At 33.6% G+C, this 22,209-nt stretch overlaps 2 protein-coding genes across 2 annotated transcripts; both read left to right on the top strand.

Moving 5' to 3' along the window:
* The first annotated feature begins 736 nt into the window (after positions 1-736).
* Positions 737-10,793, top strand: LOC11416670 (elongation factor G-2, mitochondrial). Its single transcript, XM_024776190.2, has 16 exons — positions 737-1,233; positions 1,616-1,837; positions 2,305-2,426; positions 2,501-2,651; positions 3,504-3,575; positions 6,325-6,420; positions 7,381-7,442; positions 8,013-8,079; positions 8,721-8,759; positions 9,022-9,060; positions 9,301-9,330; positions 9,549-9,587; positions 9,847-9,879; positions 10,018-10,078; positions 10,359-10,444; positions 10,538-10,793. The coding sequence occupies exons 1-16, from the start codon at positions 874-876 to the stop codon at positions 10,550-10,552; spliced, it is 1,494 nt and encodes a 497-aa protein (XP_024631958.1). The 5' UTR covers positions 737-873; the 3' UTR covers positions 10,553-10,793.
* Positions 10,794-12,169: 1,376 nt separating this feature from the next.
* Positions 12,170-20,879, top strand: LOC11408019 (elongation factor G-2, mitochondrial). Its single transcript, XM_024776325.2, has 15 exons — positions 12,170-12,736; positions 12,894-13,115; positions 13,503-13,624; positions 13,697-13,847; positions 14,079-14,150; positions 15,419-15,514; positions 17,141-17,202; positions 17,921-17,987; positions 18,766-18,807; positions 19,083-19,121; positions 19,221-19,259; positions 19,520-19,552; positions 19,691-19,751; positions 20,433-20,516; positions 20,602-20,879. The coding sequence occupies exons 1-14, from the start codon at positions 12,227-12,229 to the stop codon at positions 20,489-20,491; spliced, it is 1,575 nt and encodes a 524-aa protein (XP_024632093.1). The 5' UTR covers positions 12,170-12,226; the 3' UTR covers positions 20,492-20,516; positions 20,602-20,879.
* The last annotated feature ends 1,330 nt before the right edge of the window (positions 20,880-22,209 follow it).

The raw sequence follows: 22,209 nt of genomic DNA, 5'->3' as shown, positions 1-22,209 counted from the left end.
TGCACACCAACACAATATACAAATCAATGTCACACCGAGACGATGAAATTACAAAAAGAACCAATGAAAAATTTGATTAAAGTAATAATTTTTTTTGGCTTAATACATGTTTTGGTCCCTTAACTTATTTTTGAATTTTATTTTGGTCCCTTACGAAGTTATCATATGTTCGTGTCTCCATTGTATACCATGTGTGTTTTTTAAATTCAGCCATTGATCACAAATCCTAAATGATATGTGGAAAGTGTTTAACATATTTTGCAAAAAATTAACGAAGATGACTAATTTGATTGACGGAAGTAAATATAAGAGACCAAATTGAGACACTTTATAATTAAGAGACCAAAATGAAATCCAAAAATAAGTTAAGAGACCAAAGCAAAGCATGTATTAAACTTTTTTTTTTTACATGAAATAAGTTTTTTTAAGGATCACTTTTTTTCTTATATGAAATCAGTTATTTACCTTAAAAGATAAAAAATAAAAGATACAACAAATATGTAATTCTAATAAAAAAAATGACTTTTTTTAAGGAATAAAAAATGACTTAAAAAGTTTTAAATTCAAAATAGTTTTTATTTTTTGGAAATTAACATTATTATTTTATTGATTGTAATTTGTTGGGAAAATAAAAAGGTAGTGTAGTAATTTGCAAAGCGTGTTGGATACGGCAGCGTTTGACAGAAAACGACGGAAAGAATGAAGAAGAAGCGGGAATATAAAATGATCGATTGAGTGAGTGTAGTGTAGTACGAAGATGATGACGACGATGATGATAGTACGATTTAGCTTCACGCTATATATAATAATCGCCATTCCCTTCTCTATCATAAAAAATCCTAGAAACATAGCAACCACCACCACCACCACCACATGGCTCGTTTCTCCTTGCCGGTCCTCCTTTACTCCACCGCCACTTCCCGTCGCTTCTCGTCCGACTCAATGCAACAGCAGCTGCGCAACGTCTGGATCTCGGGGCTCCTTGACCCTTCCAAGGTGAGGGTGACGGAGAGGTACTGGTTATACACGGGGGATATTGATAAGATGATAGAAGCTAGGAAAGAAACCGAGAAAAGAGACAAGTACTATGAGTCTATTGTAAAAGAAGAGTCGTGGTTGAATCAGGGTAAAAAACGAGATAGCCGTAGACATTTTAAATGGCTTATGAATGGTCCAACTTCCGATTCTACTTCCGCAGATCTCACTTTCTTCAACTGGAGGAAACAATATAAGGTAGTAATAATGTTGCATATCATATTTAAGTTTAATCCAGTTTTTTGTTTCTTTCTTTCATTGCATCATTATATGGATGGAATGTTAGTAGTAATAAACTGATTTGGATTAACCTATTTCAACTTATCTACTCATATATGTTTTCTAAGACTGTTTTGGATAACTTATCACAGTTTTCGTTTAAGTTTATGAAAACAACATATTAACATATACATAAGCGCTTATCATGATAAGCTGCAAAAACACTATAAGCTGCTTATACAAAAGTCAGTAATATTCTTAGTTCCGTGCTTGCATTTATTCATGGAATGGCACTAAACTCATATATTATTCAGTTAACGTTTTATATACTATTGACTTTATTTAAAATTTGTCATTGCAGATGAGTGTGCTTGACACACCTGATAATGTTGATTTCACTGCTGAGGTTCAGAATGCTCTGCGTGCCTTTGACGGTGCCATTCTTGTTCTTTCTGGTGTTGATGGGGTGAACAGCCACTCCATTTCTGTTGATAAACAAATGATGGGATATGAACTTCCAAGACTTGTTTTTATCAACAATCTTGACCATAAGGGAGCAAATCCATGGGGAGTTTTATATCAGGTAAACTTGAGCTAAATGGATTGGATAGATTCTAAATTTCGTACTATGTTGTCAATCTAGGATAGTGGAGCAGAGTTGAGCGTTGTTTCTATTTTGTGCCGTAGATCGCGATTGTGTTGCTTCACACTGCTATCGATAACATGGGTTTTTGTAGTTTTAATTGAACAAATCTGTTTAGATGATAAAGAGAACTTCAACAAGTACAATAAAATTGAATTCAAAATTCTTCAAATGCTACTTACTTGTCTTTAATAATAATCTTCAGTGAGTTTATCTATATTTTATACAAATAGAGTCTAACTTCAATTCAGATTCTTCAAAAAAAAAAACTTCAATTCAGATTTATAAACTTATAATATTTAATTATTATCGACCTTGGGCATTTTTATAATTATTTCTCAGTTTTACTTATAATTCAAATTCATACTGTTGTTTTTATTTGTAGAACATTTTGTTTTATTTTTCAGGCAAGATCCAAGCTTCAACATCATATTGCTGCAGTCCAAGTTCCAATAGGCTTGGAATATAATTTTAAGGGACTTGTTGATCTTGTGCACTTAAAGGCCTACTTTTTTCATGATTCAAATGGGTCTGTTTCTGAAACTTTTGCATTGGTTATGCCCGTGATTATTCTTCATATTACTGAGTTGTTTCTTATTGCAGACAAAAGGTTTTCGTTGAAGAAGTTCCTGGATATATGGAAGCCTTGGTGTCACAGAAAAGGCGTGAACTTATAAAAACTGTGTCCGAGGTGGACGATAAACTTGCAGAAGCTTTCAGTGGTGACAAGCCCATCTCAGCAGCTGATCTTGAGGTGTGGGAACAATGTCTTTCTTTTTTTCATCGCAGTTTTGCATACTAATTATTTGGTTTTACGTTTAGCATAGATGTGTCCTATGTTTTTGTTTTGATAAATAGTTTATCAACATATTGTCTTCAAGTGTTGAGGATGTTGAAGTTTGAGCATCCTAAACGTGTCTCAACTAAAAATAGCACATACATGTCATTTTCTAATGGTATAGAATGTTGCATGGGTCTCGAATAAGATAGCATAATATAGTATGTGAAACATAATATAAATATTTTAAGATATAATGAAGTTTATCCGCATATTGTTTTCCAATACAAAAAGTGGATAAAAAGTGGTTGTTAGGTGATTATGACATTGCCATATGTTTCTGGAGGATTCTCGGCTCGCAGCCATATTTCACAATCAACAACACTGATGAGGCATGTATACTCTAATATTGACCAATATTATCACTTGGAAGAGAAGCTTCAAGTAGGGCCCAACAAATGGGAGAAAAAAAATGTGCCTCTTATCGTATCAGACAATGTTGCCAAAAGGAAAACATGAAAGAGCAAACTCATCGACGAAAGTTGCTGCTGTTTTCTTTCATGGAGAGGATATGTCAGTATTATCCATTTTGTTTTGAGACGAAGTTGAAAAACAAATGCCTGATTCAAATCCATTTTATGCATGTATTTCGTTTTAGGCTTAGATCCATTGGAAAACCCACTTTTTGTTCAGGTGCCTTTGAAGCCAGATGTATTTTTAGATATAGTGTGATATACGAAAACCAGTTGTTACTTCGCCCCCACCTCCCATCTACAGATCTTATCTTGTAAACAGTTTTCTTTTTGTTATTATTGTGTGTGTGTGTAGGAAGCAGTTCGTAGGGCCACCATAGCACGGAAGTTTATACCAATATTCATGGGCAGTGCTTTCAAGTATAAGGTAAGTGTTAAATTAACTTGAATTCTTTGTTGTATGGTCTTGACCTTCATTTCTCCACTTTCTTTCTTAGGTAGACTCACTTTCTTTAATCTCGACTCATTACTATGATTATGATTTAATTTAGATTTGGTTTTCCAGACACTTCACTTTGGAAATTGAATTCACTTGTAGCATTCTTAGTAGGATGATGGCTACTAGTGGTACATGACACTATACATAAATTCTGGGTCTGGTCAAATCTTATGTCATATAATTAATAAAAGACCAATCATTCTCATATAAATCTACTTAGAATAATGCTGTTCATTAAACAATAAATGAGCAATATCTGTCTAATAAAATCTAGTAAGAATCCTGCTGTTCTAAAAGCTATCTACTGGTATTGTTTATATCTTTTCCATTCCCTTACTATTGTTATGTAGGGGGAAATCTAATTTATGATCTACCATTCTTTTGAAAAGTTGGAAACTTTATACTGTTAGGCTTTGTTACACTAGGCTGACACGTATATTAGGAGACAAAGCACCAAGAGGTTTGCACTTATGGGATCCTATCCTATTAAGAACAATTGTCCAACCATTAGTTTAGAGTTTAAGGGATCTTTGGACTCCTAATCTGAAACATTATATTCTTTATATTCTTGATATTAATTATCTTAATAATGATTTTTTTAGCCATCAATCTCTCATAATATTCTCTCACATGTGTGCACATACTTGGGCATGCCCGAACACTAATATGATCCAAACTTGAACATTCTATATTTCATGCATGCTCATTGTATTGATTGTGATTTTAAAAGACTATTTTGGCATAAAATAAGTCTTGTGAATTTTAAACGACTGTTGAATGTAATGCCTTATTGATGCAGACCTCAAAACAGAGTAGTAAAACAAACAATAAAGACAAATGACTAAAAGGTGTTGGTATTATTGAGTTAGAAATTGGAAATGCAGATGGGAACACACTCCCAATCCACCCTAGAGTTGAGCTCCGCAGAGAGATTACAATTCTCTGCCTAACAAACAGCAAACAAACTACTGCATAACCTCCCCCCTTTTTTGGATCACTCCTTAATAACAGAAATCATAACTAAACCACACTTTCTCATACTGACACTGCTGCCACATCAGTAGTGCTGCTTCCTGTTTCTCCTCACATAGACATTCCACGCCTTAGGCCCACTTTGCTGGCCCAATATCATTGCATCCTTATCACTTTTATAAGAATTTTTTAAGTAAGAAAATTGTTGTTCACATATGTTTAAGCTGAAACACACCAGTAAAATACCGAAATACCCCTTCGGTAGTTTATTGCCGCGGAAAATCATTATTAGTATTTATTGATTTTGATTGTTTCAATCATTATTTTGGTAATATTTATATGGTCAACTCAACTTGGAGAGGATATATTTGGTGCATTTTGATGCAAATGGCTAAAATATTTAATGAAAGGATTATGGTTTGTTTGTTTCAAAAGGAGTCAACCGATATATTCAATTCTTTTATTCAATTCAGATCCAGGCCATAAAGAAAGAATGGTGGATTTTGATTTCAAATGGTTGTGTAAAAGAGATATTGGCCAGGTTTTCTAGATCAATTAAGAACATGAATTATATCAAGAAACTTATTCACCAGCCCATTTTACAACTTGTGAATGAAATTTATTCACTAAATAAATTTTGCTTTAAAATAGTGATGAATTTGTTATGATTTTGAAAGTTTATTTATTTCATTCCATTTATTGTGATTAAGACCAACAATTTGTCTCCGAAAAATGACCCATAAGAATCGAAAATCGTAAGAAATTTCATGTTATAAAGTAAGACTTTTTTATGACAAGAAATTAAAAAGTCACTACAAATGTCCAACATAATCTAATTTATAAAATAAATCACTGATATTAAAAAGTTTTTAAATACCACACGACTCTTTGTAATTTGTAAAAGAGAAATATATTTGTATAACCATTTTCTAACAACTTTCTCTCTCATACTCACATTATATTTTTACTTTCTCTCTCTATTACTTTGTTTTTCATGCCAATACATATTTTTACTTTCATTTGGTTGTCAAACAAATTGATATTCAAATAACACCACTCTTTATAAAAAGTCTTTGAATGCCACTAGATTTAGACGCCCGTTTGAAAATTCCTAATTGTTGTGATTGAATACCTCAGTACTTTGGTTATTTACTTAATTAAAAGTCTTAACAATTTTTTTTATCACAGACAAGTCTTTTTAAAATCCCAATGTGATGCACCCATCCTATGCTCTTGGCCAAAGTGAGACAATGAGGTTGAACATGACTTGGATCATATGTTAGATTCAATCCTAAATATACCTTTTATGTGGTAGATATATACTAGAACGGAGAAAGGTCGGCTAGGGTGGAGAGTTAGTTGTTAGGTTGTGTTGGTTGGCCAGTTAGTTATGCCTCGCTATGGGTAGTTAGGAGTGGGAGAGAGTGAGGGACATAGTTGTGTCATTAGTTTGTTGACAAAGAATCAAAGGAGCTTTCTAGCTTTACTAAGGGTCCCTTCTTTGTAAGCGCTAACGCTATTTTGGATGGAGTTAATGATTACGGATGGTGAACCATAAAAGAAGGCTTAAAATCCTCCATTTTTTAGCCGCTATTTCCACCATAAAACGCCATCGTGCTACCATCCTTCACATTTGATAGCATTGATTTTGGCATAAACAATACATACAAGCTTATATTTTTATATTTTGTTGTTTCTGATCCAGGGGCTACAACTACTTTTGGATGGTGTACTTAATTATTTGCCGTGTCCAACTGAAGCTAGTAATTATGCTCTCGTCCAATCTAAGAATGAGGAAAAGGTACCAAATTCAAAGAAACAATTGAATGAGATTATTTATATTGCTCGAGAGAAAATGCTCTTAGCCTTTGTTATTAATAGAGGAAAGAACCTAGGCTAGCTAACTGAATCGATTAGTACACCACCTCTAACCGAATCGATTGAATCAGTTACAAGCATAACTCACTGCCCAGGTGTAACTGGCAGTAGCCAGTCATAGGATGCAGTATAAATAGATGATTCCACATTGTTTATAGTAATCACAATTCATAATCAAAGAAATTCAGTTTAGAAATTCTACAATTTTCTCTATGAATTCAGTTACTCTAGAATCTTTATAAGGTATCTGAAGTTCGCGTCGACCCTCCGACCTCTGCGATTGCCTTGCCGGTGATTGAAGTTCTGGGGACAGTTGCAGTTGCTCGGGCAACAGTTATGGCATATTGTGATGTTGATTCAGCCTCTAATGTAGATAACGTGAAGTCTACTTTTGAGGCATTCTCATGTCTTTGTCCTAACTTGGTTGTTCATAGCCCTAGCTACTTCAAGGTGTTATGCTTACTTCATGAGCTGCAAGTTCCCATCTCCACGGCAATCATTTATTGCATTAGTAGCAGCACTTACGCTTAGAGTCATAATCACATTTGGCATTCTAGAACCAAACACCTAGACCTTGATTTGTTGTTTGTTCGAGAAAAAGTCCTTGCCAAATTTCTAGTTGTGACTTATATTCCTGCTCAGGCTTAGATTGATCGCATTCTCACAAAGCCAATGACAAATGTTCAATTTTTTAATCTCAAAGACAAACATAAGGTTCTTAGTAAAAAAGACTGCACAATTCTACATAAGCTAATTCACTCTCTAATCCTAGGCACCACATAATAGCAAAGACCACACTGTTCCAACAAATCTTGATAAACATGGTGGTGTTGTGCTATTTTTTAACATGCTAAAAAAGAATATTATTTGGCTATTTTAACAGGGTACACTTGTGGCGCTGGCTTTCACTTTAAAGAGAAAGTATGATCTACTAACATATCTAAGGTACCGTAACCTTTACACGTCGATAATCCTATTATAAATTGTTTGTTTTGTCTTATATATATACTAATATACATAAGTATATTAACATGAAATCTAGAAAAAATTGTTTGTTTGTTTTGTCTTGGTCAATATTATAGTACAATTTCACTACGTTTACACTATTTAATGGTATTACTTCTAATATACCCTTCATATAATTAAAAAAAAATAACGTGGGTATTTAACTTTAGTTTTTCAACTAACTATCAAAAAGGACAATTTAATAAATTTGACTCACATTTTAACATGAAATCTAGAAAATTAGCCGCACTTAACTGAAATTCTTAATCACTGTGACAATTTTTTTTATAATATAAGATGATGTGATGGCCATATCGTTTTAAAGATCTATGAATTTTTATAGGTTATATCTACTTAACGAGAATTAGAATTTTTACTTTAATGGTTGGATTGATTTAATTCACCTTCTACAAAGAGATGTTGAAGGTTTAAGTTAAATTTGACTTATCGTGTTGATGGATCCTGACTCATAATTTATAATATATGTATTGCTTTTTTTATTGTGTGAAGAATCTACGACGGCATCGTTAGGAAAGGGGATTTTATCACAAACGTTGACACTGGCAAGACGTTCAAGGTAAGTTTAAGGTTCGCCACTGTTCTACTTTGATAGCATTGGTCTTGTGCGCATGGTGTTTTGTGTTGTGGATCTACTTTTATTTTTTGCTACAATCTTGGTTTTTTGCAACTCGGGTAGTTCATTTTTTATAGATATATGACTCAATTCAAGATGACATTTTTGATAATCTACAATTATAGTTATTGTATTTAAGTTCTATCTTACGATGAAGGAATAAAAAAGATATACCAAATGATAGGATCTCTTAATACTATTTACCCTCACATTATCCATTTCTTACTAGTCCATGGATTCAAGTCTCTAAACAGTGCATATATTCAATTTCTTAATTGATACTTCCTACTAGCAATATTGACTCTTTTTTCAAGAAACTTATTCTACAAAGAAATATCTAAGAATTATTATCCTCTTGCATTACCAGGTATTGTCCCCTCATTTTGTACTTTTTTCTAAAAATATTGCTACGACAAAGAGTAGTACTAGTTTTTGCTTTTACCAGTTTAAAGAGGCATGGAAAATGACTGAAAACAATATGCAGTGGTGTGTACTCATAAGATCATTTTCATGTCTCTGCTTTAATTTATTGCATTTGAAACTAGTGATTTTGTTGTTGAAGCTTTTCTTCTCTGCAAATGCAGGTTCCTGATTCAATTGAAATGCGAAAAGATGAGATCGGGGTTAGTTTTTAGATTTTCACCTTGATTTGTTGATATCCTCATTAAATCGAATTCCTATGGAGAACTTTTGTCTAATTGTTCTGCCATATCTATTTCTAAATTCTTATTTTAGCATTTTCTAGTTTAATGAGGCATGAAAAATGACCGAAAACATTATGCAGTGGTGTGCCCTCATAAAATCATTTTCACTTCTCTGCTTTCGCTTATTGCATATTGAGACTAGTGATTGTGTGACTGAAGCCCTTTTTCTCTGCAAATGCAGGTTCCTCATCCGCTTCAACTGCGAGTGGATAAGAAGGGGGTTAGTTTGTAGATATTCACCATGAACTTCTCATTAAATTAAATGTTTTTGGAGAACTTTTGTATAAATGTTCTTCCATATCCATTTAAATTCTAATTTTAGCTTTTACTAGTTTAACGAAGCATGAAACATGATTGAAAACAATGGACTCATAAGATCATTTTCAAGTCTCTGCTTTCATTTATTGCATTTTGAGACTAGTGATTTTGTGGCTAAAGTCTTTCTTCTTTGAAAATGCAGGTTCCTTATGTGATTGGGTTGCGTAATGAGGTGGATATTTCCATTAAATCGAATGTCTTTGGAGAACTTTTGGATAATTGTTCTTTCATATCTATTTAAATTCTAATTTCAGCTTTTACTAGTTTAATGAGGCATGACAATATGCAGTGGTGTGCACTCATAAGATAACTTTCATGTCTCTGTTTTCATTTATATTGTTTTGAGACTAGTGATTTTGTGGCTGAAGCCTTTCTTGTCTTCGAATGCAGGTTCCTTATTCAACTGAGCCGCGGAAGGATGATTTGGGGGTTAGTTTTTAGATGTTCATTGTGATTTCTGGATCTTCCCATTAAATTGAATGTCTTTGGGGAACTTTTGTATTATTGTTCTGCCTTGTCTATTTAAAATCTAATTTTTACTTTTATTAGTTTAATGAGGCATGAAACATGATTGAACACTATGCGGTGGTGTGCACTCTTAAGATCATTTTCCTGTCACTGCCTTCATTTATTGCATATTTGAGACTAGTGATTCTGTGGCTGAAGCCTTTCTTTTCTGCAAATGCAGGTTCCTCTTTTGATTGGGTTGAGTTATCATGAGGTAAGGCTCAGTTTTTAGATTTTCACCATGATTTCTGGGTCTTCTCATTATATTGAATGTTGTTGGAGGACCTTCATATAATTGTTCTGCAAGATCTCTTTTTAAATTCTAATTGGGATTCTTCTCCAAAATCGACAGGCGATCCAAGTGGCTCGTGCTGGAGAAATAGTCGCTGTACATGATCCCCTTAGTGCACCAGGTTCTACTTTTCTCTACTCTCAAAGCATATGCCACATTTCCTGAACTCTACATAGCTCTCTTTTTTGTAAGATTGAGTTATTTTTGAATCTGTTGGTGGTTTTTGTTGTTCGAAATTGTGGTTATTTTATTTTTTATTGGAGAGTAAACTTCATGAGGGTTCGAAAATACTGAAAACTGCATCTCATACAAATTTATGGGCATTCCTCTCAAATAAAATAGGTTAGGTGAAACAAATGTTAATGCGATGGCCTATTTTTTCGTGTTCATTATTTAATTAGGTGATACTTTTACCGATGGGTTGGTAAGATATACAAAGTCTTCTGTTGATGTTTCTGAGCTGATCTCAAGAGATTCTGGAGTGCAAGTTAGTATTTTCTTTATATGACAAATTAACTTCCCTACCTTGGCTTTAATGGCAATTTATCTCCTAACTGTCTTGTTTTGTGCATTGCTTTAGGTTTCAGAAGTTTAGCAGACTTGAGTTTTGGCAGCGTCACTGCTCTTTTGATAGGCCTCCTTGATGGATGGCTTTTGTTTATGTATATGTTGAGTTGGTGTATCTGCAGATATTTGGGAGTCTAGGAATGTTATATTTTGAGTTGTACAAAATCTAGATATGCCATTTTTTAGATTCTGGCTGATGATATAGGTTTATGAACATGATTATGATTTTGGAAACGTTGAAATTATAGAAGGCACTCGCTTGAAATTTCAGTAAATATTATTGTGAACTGAAAGTTAGTTTGGGAATTGCTTATTTATTGTCTGTGAAGTTTGGTCATTAGGCTTGCCAGACTAGGATGTAATAGTTCGCGATTTTGGACCGTGACAAAGTTAGAAAGATTTACCCGACTAAGCATAAGGCGACTCAATCATGTGCTTTAGGCCTCCATAAGGGACGCATTTCTTAAATACCTCAAAACAAAAATAAATACTCATTAACCAGTTATGTAAAAAAACCAATAAACTGAGCATTGCACACTTCATTAACAAAATTGACCCCAAATTAAACTATGATTTTTCGTTTGACATCAGATAATAATGTCAAACAGTTACAAGAAGTTCAGTATTAATGTTACGTATATAGTCATGTACATCAATCTTAGTTTATGGCTGTTGGTAATTAGCAGAACATATGACAGTGGGATAAACATCCAAACTAGTGTCACAAGTCCAAAAGGTAAATTAGATAAGAACAAGTTACATAAGGAATTGCAAAATTGGATAACATGGTGTGGATCATCAATCGAAGTCATAGAACCTGCATTGAGGAAAATGGTTTTGAACTTTCTAAAAGTTATTTGCTACTTGATATAATCATTCACTGCAATGTCACTTGCTATTTGTTGCATCAAAACCTATATTATATAGAACTACACTAATGAACACTACAAATTACGCCATTAGTGACAACTTTTTGGACAACTTACTCTCTCATTTACTCTCATTTACATGATGTTTTTTTTCCTCTCTCTTCGTTTTTCTCTCTCCATTGTTTTTGACTAATAAGAAAAGAGAAAAACAAAGTTGTCATGAAAGTTGTCTTGAAACAGATGTACATATATCACTACTCTCTTTTAAAATTAACAACATCAAATCAAACCTTTTATAAATATCGGTCATGGTAGATACAAACAAACCTTTGAAAAAGACTATAATAATTTTTATTTATTATCATTGCAAAATACAAATATATGTGATTTGAACATATTAAATAAGTGGTCAAATATTCTGCTTAATATAAACAGTCAGTTGAACGAACCCACTTTGTGTTCGCATAGTAAAAAAAACTCATAATATTTAAATATTTGATAATATTAAAAAAAAACAGAGACGACAAAATAAAATAAAATTTATAAATCTATGTGAAATCAGTTATTTAAATTAATAAAGTAAGAAATAAAAGAGGAAAATAAATTATTATATTGAGAAATATATATAAAACCTCTCAACAAAAAATAAAAATAAAGAAGTAACTTTTGCAAAGCGTGTTGTATACGGCAGCGTTTGAAGAAAACGACAGAAAGAATGAAGAAGAAGCGGGAAAATGAATCATCAAAGTGTAGTACAGTACGGAAGATGATGATACGATTTAAACCCCCAAGGGTTTTAGCTAGCTAGCCTCAAAAACCCTCATGCTACCACCATGATCATGATCATGATCATGGCACATTTCTCTAGGTCTTCAATGCAGCGCCTCCTCTACTACTCCACTCCGTCTTTCCACCTCCGTCACCTCTCAACGGAGCTGCCGCGCAACATCTGGGTTACTTCAGGGTCCATCGACCCGACTGAGAAGTTAATGCCGTGCATGATTCGTCATACCTATAAGAGTTCGTCCACTGCCACTTTCCACCGCCTCTCACCTGAGCGGCTACGCAATGTCTGGATCTCAGGACTCCTTGACCCTTCCAAGCTTCTTTTAACCGAGAGAAGACTGTTATACACTGGTGAGATCGATAAGATGGAGGATGCTAGGTGTGAAATTGAGAAGAAAGACAACAACACTGAGTCTTATATTAAACAAGAGTCATGGCTGAAGCTAGGTTTGGGAAAAGGAGTTATTAGCCGCACAGTTCTCAACTGGGTGTTCAATCCCAAGTCCGATTCTATCCCCGCAGATCTCACTTTCTTTGACTGGAGGGATAACTATAAGGTACTGCATCATTTGCTATAAAAATAGCTTCTGCATAAGCACTTATCATGATAAGCTGCAAAAACACTATAAGCTGTTTATACAAAACTCAATAATGTTCTTGGTTTGCATTATTCATGAAATGGAATATAAATTTAATATTTGTCTGTCCTTGCAGATGACTGTAATTGACACACCTGATCATGTTGATTTCACTCCTGAGGTTCAGAATGCGCTGCGTGCCTTTGACGGTGCTGTATTTGTTCTTGATAGTGTTGATGGGGTGCAGAGCCACTCCATTGTTGTCAATAAGCAAATGGTAACATATCAACTTCCAAGACTTGTATTCATCAACAATCTTGACCAGAAGGGAGCAAATCCGTGGGAAGTTGTGAATCAGGTAAACTTACTTAGATTAATGGATTGGATAGATTCTAGGTTTTGTACTATGTTGTCAATCTAGGATAGTGGAGCAGAGTTGAGCCGTTTCTATTTCTATTTTGTGTTGTGCATCGCATGTTGCTTCATACTGCTATCGTTAACATGGATTTTTGTAGTTTTATTGCTACTTGAACAATTTTTTTTTAGTTTATAATGAGAAATTCAGTAACATCATTGTAGCAAAAAATTGAATTCAAATTTAGATTTAGAAATTAGAAACCTATAATATCTAATTATTATTGACATTGGTGATTTTATAATTATTTCTCATTGTTACTGTAATACTCAAATTTAAATTGTTGTTTACTTGTTTTTAAACTATAGATCGTTTTGTTACATTTTTCAGGCAAGATTAAAGCTTCAACATCATATTGCTGCAGTTCAAGTTCCAATAGGCTTGGAATATAATTTTAAGGGACTTGTTGATCTCGTGCAATTAAAGTCCTACTATTTTCATGGTCCAAATGGGTCTGTTTCTGAAACTTTTTCATTTTATGCCGGTGTTTATTCTTCAAATTACTCAATTGTTTCTTATTGCAGAATAATGGTTGTCATTGAAGAAGTTCCTGCAGATATGGAAGCTTTGGTGTTAGAAAAAAGGCATGAACTCATAAAAACTGTGTCAGACGTGGATGATAAACTTGCTGAGGCTTTTTGCAGTGGCAAGCCCATATCAGCAGCTGATCTTCAGGTGTGTGGGTAACAGTGTCTTGTTTATTCATCGCACTTTTTCATACTAATTATTTGGTTTTACATTTAGCAAAGTTTTTCTCATGTTTTTGTTTTGACTAATAGTTTATCAACATAGCAGCAGATGCATTTTCAGATATAGCATGATATACGAAAACCAGCTGTTACTTCTCCCCCATTTCCAAATCTTATTTTGTAAATAATTTTCTTTTTGTTATTATTGTGTTTGTAGGAAGCAATTCGTAGAGCCACGATAGCACGGAAATTTATACCATTTTTCATGGGTAGTGCTTTCAAATATAAGGTAACCTGTACCCCCCACCCACCCACCCACCCCAGTAGACTCTTATTTTTTATCTTGACTCATTAATATGATATTGATCTAATTTAGTTTGGGTCTTCCAGAGACTGCGCTTTGGAAATTGAATTCACTTGTTGCGTTCTTAGTATGATGATGTCCTTCATACTATGCAAAAATTTTGGAGCTGGTCAAATCTTTTGTTTTATAAATAATAAAAGAGTAACCATTGTCATATAAATCTACTTAGAATAATTCTTTTTAATAAATAATAAATGAGCAATATCTGTCTAGTAAAAATTTACTTAGAATCGTCCCCGTGAGCTTAGCTCAGTTGGTAGGGACAAATGCATTTTATATGCAGGGGCCGGGGTTCGAACCCCGAACACCCCCCCACTTCTCTACATTTAAAATGTGTGAGCTCCGTCGCTAGGCTACCTGACCAAAAAAACAAAAATCTACTTGGAATCTTGCTGTTTTAAATGCTAGTTACCAGTACTTTTTAAGCTTTTCCATTCCCTTACAATAGTTATGTATGATTTATGATCTACCATTCTCTTGAAAAGCTGGAAGCTTTCTTCTGTTATAAGGCTTTGTTACAGAAGGCTTACAAGTATATTAGGAGACAAAGCACCAAGAGGTTTGCAATTCTGGAGCATGTCATTAGTCTTGGCCCTATTAAGAACAACAGTCTAAACATTTGTTTAGACATGAAGGGATCTTTGGACTCCTAATATAAGACATAATATTCTTTATACTATATTAAACTTCTTGATATTAATTCTCTTAATAATGATTTTGTTAGACATCAATCCCTCTAGGATATCATACTCGCTATCAGGTTTTGAACCCCCATAATATTCTCTGACATGCATGCACACACATAGGCATGCCCGAACACTAATATGATCCAAACTTGAAGATTCTGTATTTAGTTAATTATCAATAAGATACAAACTTGAACATTTTATATTTCAAAAGACTATGTTGGTATTATAGCATTGGATTGATATTTCTTTGTAAGCACTTCTGCTATTTCGAATGGAGTTAACGATTACAGACGGTGGACCATATAAGAAGGTCTAAAATCCTCCACTTTTAGCCGCTATTTCTGCCTTAAAACACCATTGTGCCGTCATCCTTCACAAATTGGCCATAGCTGTTGCAAAAAATTCTTCACTGCAATCTGCCATGGCCACTATTTGACAACATTGATTTTGTCTTGAATAATACATACAAGCTTATATTTTTTATTTTTGCTGTTTCTGGTGCAGGGGTTACAACTAATTTTGGATGGTGTACTTAATTATTTGCCGTGTCCAACTGAAGCTATTAATTCTGCTCCCATACAATCTAAGAATGAGGAAAAGGTACCAAATTCAAAGAAACAATTGAATGAAATTATTTGAATTGCTTGAGAGATTTATAAAAGAAGAAAGAACCTAGGCTATCTAACTGTGGTCTAGCCACAGCTCAGCACACCACCTCCAACTGACTCAACTGAATCAGTTACTGGCATAACTGACTGACTCACCACTGCCAAGGTGTAACTGGCAGTAGCCAGTCATAGGACAAGGTGTAACTGGCAGTAGCCAGTCCTAGGATGCAGTTATAAATAGATGATTCCATATTGTAAATTGTAACCACAATTCATAATCAAAGAAATTCAGTTTAGAAATTCCACGATTCTCTCCAGATTCTCTCTAGATTTAAATACTCTGGAATCTACATATGGTATAATGGTATCAGAAGTTTGCGTCGATCATCCGACCACTGCGATTGCCTCACCGGTGATTGTAGTTCTGGCGACAGTTACAGCTGCTCTGGCGACAGTTACGGCTGCTCCGGATACAACTACAGCTTCTCCGTGACAGTTACAGCGGCGCCATCACCGCTTCTTAGTCTTGTATCGTCTGATTCGGCGAACAAAGAACTCTTTCTATGCAATCTCTAAGAAACTTGACTCTGAGAACTATCTGCTAGGATTCCACTTTGGTGACTTTAGGGCGAGAAAGTCACCATGGCTCTCTCTCTCTCTCTCTCTCTCTCATATTACACTCTCTCCCATCTTATTTATTATTTCTCTTTGATCTTTATCTTTCATAAAACACAAAATTAAACTAAAGTTACTATCTGCTATGGATGTAACAGGTTGAACCTGTGATTGAAGTACATAAATTGCGTCATTTCTTGATCTATCCTTCAATTCCCTCTAACTTCTAAGCCGTGATTCTGCTCCACAAAAGTTTGCTTACCCTCATCCTTGGTCACAAATGCCTTATTTGCCATGGCCCTATAACACTTGGCAGAATCCTGCATATTTCAGACCATCTCAGCCTATGCAGCTTCCTAACTTTACGCCTATGCAACCATCACAAGCTCACTCACCTTCCTTCCTTCCCCAGGCCTCAAGCACTACTTGCTAGCACTCACTCATCTTCAGTTAGCTGGTACCCAGATTCTGAGGCTTCTCACCATGTCACCTCAAATGCTTTAAACACACAACAGCAGTCCCCTTTCTGTCGAATCCATTGGTTCCTCCACTTTTACTTCTCCTGATAACTCTAAGTTCAGTTTTACACTTCACAATCTTTTGCATGTTCCTAATGTCACCAAATATTTGCTCAGTGTCAATCAATTTGCTCGTGATAATAGTGTCTTTTTTTAATTTCATTCTAACCACTGTCAAGTCCTTGGCTTTCAATGAATTCCTTCTCACGGGCACATTTGGGGCTGATGGACTGTATTTTCCACCTCTTCAGCTGCAGGGAGCATCATCTGCTGTTCTTGTCTTAGCTAATAATACTATTGTAGATTCTGTAAATTCTGCCAGTAGCTCTATAAATTAGTCTTGATAAACAAATCCCCCAATCTTTGCTATTATGCACCACATAATAGCAAAGACCACACTGTTCCACCAAATCTTGATAAACATGGTGTTTTTGTGCTATTTTTTAACCTACTAATAAAAAATATTATTTGGCTATTTTTAACAGCAAACACTTCTGGCATTGGCTTTCACATTGAAGAGGAAGTATGACCTAATAACATATATAAGGTACCGTAACCATGTTGTTAAATCTTATTTCAAATTTTTTTTGTTTTGTCTTATACACACTCTACCTCTGGTCATTATAATAAGCAAAAAAAATTTGCTTCAAATTTGGGTCAATATTGTAAGTAAAATTTCACAACTTTTACACTATTTAATGCTGTTATTTCTAATATACTCTTCATTTAAATCAAAAAGGACAATTTAGTAAATTTGACTTATTTTTTAACATGAAATCTAGAAAATTAATATCACTTAACTAGTTAACATAATAACACTTCCAATAACTCTTTGTGGAAGGCAAATTAAATCAATCCAACTATTGAATCGTCTTATGTAATTTTGATGATCATGTATACAAAAATTCAAACAATTTAAACATTTGTTGGTATATATGTTTTAATAATAGATATTTACGTATGATTTAAATAGACCTCCGGTTCCCAGGGGAAAGGGGCCCTAGTAATCCGGAGTTTGGCCGGGAAAGCCTAGCCATTCCTGGGTGGAATAGTGTATTATACATTAAAAGCAAGAAGATGTGATGGAATGTCATATCATATCAGTTTAAAGATCTTTGAATTTTCATAGGTTTGATCTACTTAACGAGAATTTTCAATCCAACAGTTGGATTGATTTAATTCGCCTTCTACCAAGAGATATTAGAGGTTTATGTTAAATTTGTCTTATGGTGTAACTAAGGTATTGCCTTTTCTATTGTGTGAAGAATCTATGGCGGCATGATGCGGAAGGGGGAGTTTATTACAAACATTAACACTGGCAAGACATTCAAGGTAAGTTTAAGGCTCTTCACTGTTCTACTTTGATTGCATTGGTCTTGTGCACATGGTGTTTTGTGTTGTGGATCTGCTTTTCTTTTTTGCTACACTCTTGGTTTTCTGTTACTTGATTAGTTCACATATATGACTCAATTCAAGATGACATTTATGATAACCCACAATTATAGTTGGTGTAACTAAGGTCTGTCTTAGGAAGAACGAATCACAAGGATATGCCAAATGATGGGATCTTTTAATATTAATTTACCCTCAGACTATCCATTTCTTACTAGTCAGTCCATGGATTCATGTCTCTAACACAGTGAATGGATTCAAATTCTTACTTGATACTTCCTACTAGCAATATTGACTACTCCCTCCGTCCCAAAATGTAAGCAAAGATTGGTCAACATAAGTTGATGCATCTGATACAAATTTTGAACCAAATACATTAACTTTTGTTGACCAATTTTTGCTTATATTTTGGGAAGGAGGGAGTATTTGTTCAAGAAACTTATCCTACAGAGAAGTTTCTATTTAACCATACTTCTAATATCATCCTCTTGCATATCCAGGTCTTGTCCCCTCATTTTGTACTTTTTTTCTAAAAATTTCGCTACAACAAAGACTGGTACTAGTTTTTGCTTTTACCAGTTTAATGAGGCATGAAAATGACTGAAAACAATATGCAGTGGTGTGCACTCATAAGATCATTTTCATGTCTCTTCTTTCATTTGTTGCAATTTGAGACTTGTGATTTTGTTGCTGAAGCTTTACTTCTCTGCAAATGCAGGTTCCTCATTTTTCTGAGGCGGTGCGAAAGTATAAGATCGGGGTTAGTTTTTAGATTTTCATCAAGTTTTGTGGATCCTCCCATTAAATCAAATGTCTTTGAAGAACTTTTGTATTATTTTTCTGCGATCTCTCTTTTTAAATTCTAATTTTAGCTTATACTAGTTTAACGAGGCATGAAAAATGATTGAAAACTAGTGATTTGAGGCAAGTAATTTTGGTGTGCAATCATAAGATCATTTTCATGTCTCTGTTTTCACTTATTCCATTTTGAGACTGGTAATTTTGTGACTAAAGCTTTTTTCTCTCCAAATATAGGTTCCTCATTCGATTGAGGCGCAAGAGGATGAGAGGAAGGTTAGTTCTTAGATTTTGTGACTCAAGCTCTTTTTCTCTCCAAATTTATTTTGTTTAAAAACTAGTGATTTGTGGCTGAAGCCTACTCCTCAAATGCAGGTTCCTTATTTGATTGAGCCGCAAAAGGATGATTTGGGGGTTAGTTTTTAGATTTTCACCATGATTTGTGGATCTTCCCATTAAATTTAATGTCTTTGGAGAACATTTGTATAATTGTTCTGTCATATCTATTTAAATTCTAATTTTAGCTTTTACTAGTTTAACGAGGCATGAAACATGTCTGAAAACAATATGGAGTGAAGTGCACCCATTAGATCCTTTTCATGTCTCTTCCTTCATTTATTGCATTTTGAGTCTAGTTATTTTGTGGCTGAAGCCTTTCTTCTCTGCATATGCAGGTTCCTTATTTGGTTTGTGAGCGTACTGGTGAGGTGGGTGTGAGTTTTTAGATTATCACCATGATTTGTGGATGTTCTTATTATATTGAATGTTGTCGGAAAACTTTTGTATAATTGTTCTGCAATATCTCTTTTTAAATTCTAATCGTGATTTTTCTTTAAAATCGACAGGCATTTCAAGAGGCTCATGCTGGAGAAATAATCGCTGTACATGATGTCTTTAATGCACCAGGTTCTACTTTTCTCTTCTCTCAAAGGATATGCTACATTTCCTGAATTCTACATTGCTCTTCTTTTTTTGTAAGATTGAGTTTTTCATGAATCTGTTGTTGGTGGTTTAAGATTTTTGAAAATGTGGTTATTATATTTTTTTAATGGAGAGTAAATATCATTTAAGGGCTTGAAAACACCGAAAAATGCATCTGAAAAACCTAGAAAGAAGAAAGGAGCCAAAACAGTTGAAAAATGCTGAACACTGAAGTCTTTCTGCGAGTAACTTCAGCAATGAATGTTCTAATTGCCTTGGAACATCCTTTATTCGGACTCCAGTTTTTGTGTGTGAAAAAAGCAATACTCTAGGTCTATCCCATTAAACAACACAATCCAGTCTCATACGAATTTATGGGTAATCCTCTCCAACAAAATATGCTAGGTGAAACAAATGGTTAGATGAAACAATTGTGAAGTCTTTCTGCAAGTCACTTTAATAATGAACCTTCACATTGCCTTGTAACATCTTTTATTGGGACTCCAGTTTTTGTGTGTGAAAAAACCAACACTCTAGTTCTGTATCCCATTAAAAAACACGATCCAGTCTCATACCAATTTATGGGCATTCCTCTCCAACAAAATATGCTAGGTAAAACAAATGTTAATGTGACAATATGTTTTTTCATGTTCATTATTTAATCAGGTGATACTTTTACTGATGGGTTAGTAAGATATACAAAGGCTTCTATTGATGTTTCTTAGTTGGTCTCGAGATTCTGGAGTGCAAGTAAGTAGTTTCTCTATATATGACAAATTAACTTTTATAGGCTTTAAGGGCAGTTTATATCACCTAATTGTCTTGTTTTGTGTAGTGCTTTTTAGGTTTCAAAATTTTAGCAGACTCGAAGTTTCAGCAGTGTCACTCTTTTGATAGACCTCCTTGATGAACGACTATTTTGTTAATGTATATGTTGAGTTGGTGTATGTGCATCTATTTGGGAGTCTAAGAATGTTTTATTTTGACTTGTACAAATATCTAGATATGCCATTTTGTGATTCTGGCTGATGATACGGGTTTATTAGCAGGTAAATATGATTTCTCTTTTGACATCAGATAAATATGTCAAACAATTCCAAGAAGTTCAGTTTTAGTACTCTTCATTTCTGGTTCTACTAGCTAAACATTCTCTTGTTTCATTTTGCATCTTGTTTTAGCTGAACAAATTGTTTCGTTATGGTGTAAATCATCGAAGACATATAGAACGTGCATTGAATAGAACTATTTGAACTATCTACTAGTTATTTGCTACTATGATACAATCGTTCATTTACATTGTAAAACATTGTCAACAATTAATCAAATGATTAACTTTAAAAGACTATAATTAAAATCAAACATTTTTAATGATCAAATAATTATAATTTATTGACATTGTAAAACATCCTTACCTTTCGAAGTGTAAACGAATAAAATTGTTTTTAAATATTTTCTTTTTGTTGTAATAAAATCATTTTTATTTTTATAATCGGATATCATTGCCTATATATTATTAATTATGCAAATTCTACCGTACACCAACATATTTGAGTGTAACGGTACACCAAACTCTAAAATTTATAGTTAAATGAGTTGTTTTTTAAATTTTTTATTTTATTTTTTATCATTTATAATTATAATGATTAACTGTTATTCACCAAAAACGTCAACGAAATAAAATTGAACTTTTATCTTTCATAATAGAGAACTTTGATTATTGTATACGATAATATGTTAAAAATTTACTATGATTCTTATAAACAATGAATGATGTGTTTTTCTTATGAGAATATATTTTCTAAAATATAAATGCCGATAAATAACTATTTATTTCATAAAATTGATAGTTAATTTATAGATTTAGGAAGTAAAAATACCGGTACACCATAATTTATGAGTTTACCATAAAATTCCTTGTTAATTATACTATTGGAACTTACCGCAATGACAGCAATAGGAGACCCTTGTAGTGGACACACTATTTATATAGTGAACAATTAATGATTTTCTTCTGTCAAAATTTTTTTCTTTTTAAAAAAATCGATAGTTTTTTAATTATATAGGAGGATTTTTGCAACACAAAATTTAGTTGTCATTGTCAATTTCACTACTCCATTAACCACAAAAATATATGTTAATACTTCTGTCATTTCTGATACTGTGAAGTATAATTTGTTAACATCTTGCATTTTTTGTGCATGATTATCGAAGGGTTTTTTTCTACATTATCCTCTCTTGTTTAGAGGGTATTTATCCCTTCAAGATATCAACCAATTAAAATGTAACATTAAATGTCAAATAAATGAATCAATTTATTTTAGGCAAAATTATATTAAATGTCTTTTATCTTATTTATTTGTAACACATCAGTTCTTTTTCTTTTTTGTCCCATTTAGATCCTTTATCTATTAAAATGTGCACAAGTTAATCCTTTTCTTCATTT

This window comes from Medicago truncatula, chromosome 2 (genome assembly GCF_003473485.1).
Source record: "Medicago truncatula cultivar Jemalong A17 chromosome 2, MtrunA17r5.0-ANR, whole genome shotgun sequence".
In the NCBI taxonomy this organism is placed as follows: Eukaryota; Viridiplantae; Streptophyta; class Magnoliopsida; order Fabales; family Fabaceae; genus Medicago; species Medicago truncatula.
Note: the sequence above shows the minus strand (reverse complement) of the source record. Positions and strands in the feature narration are given on the sequence as shown.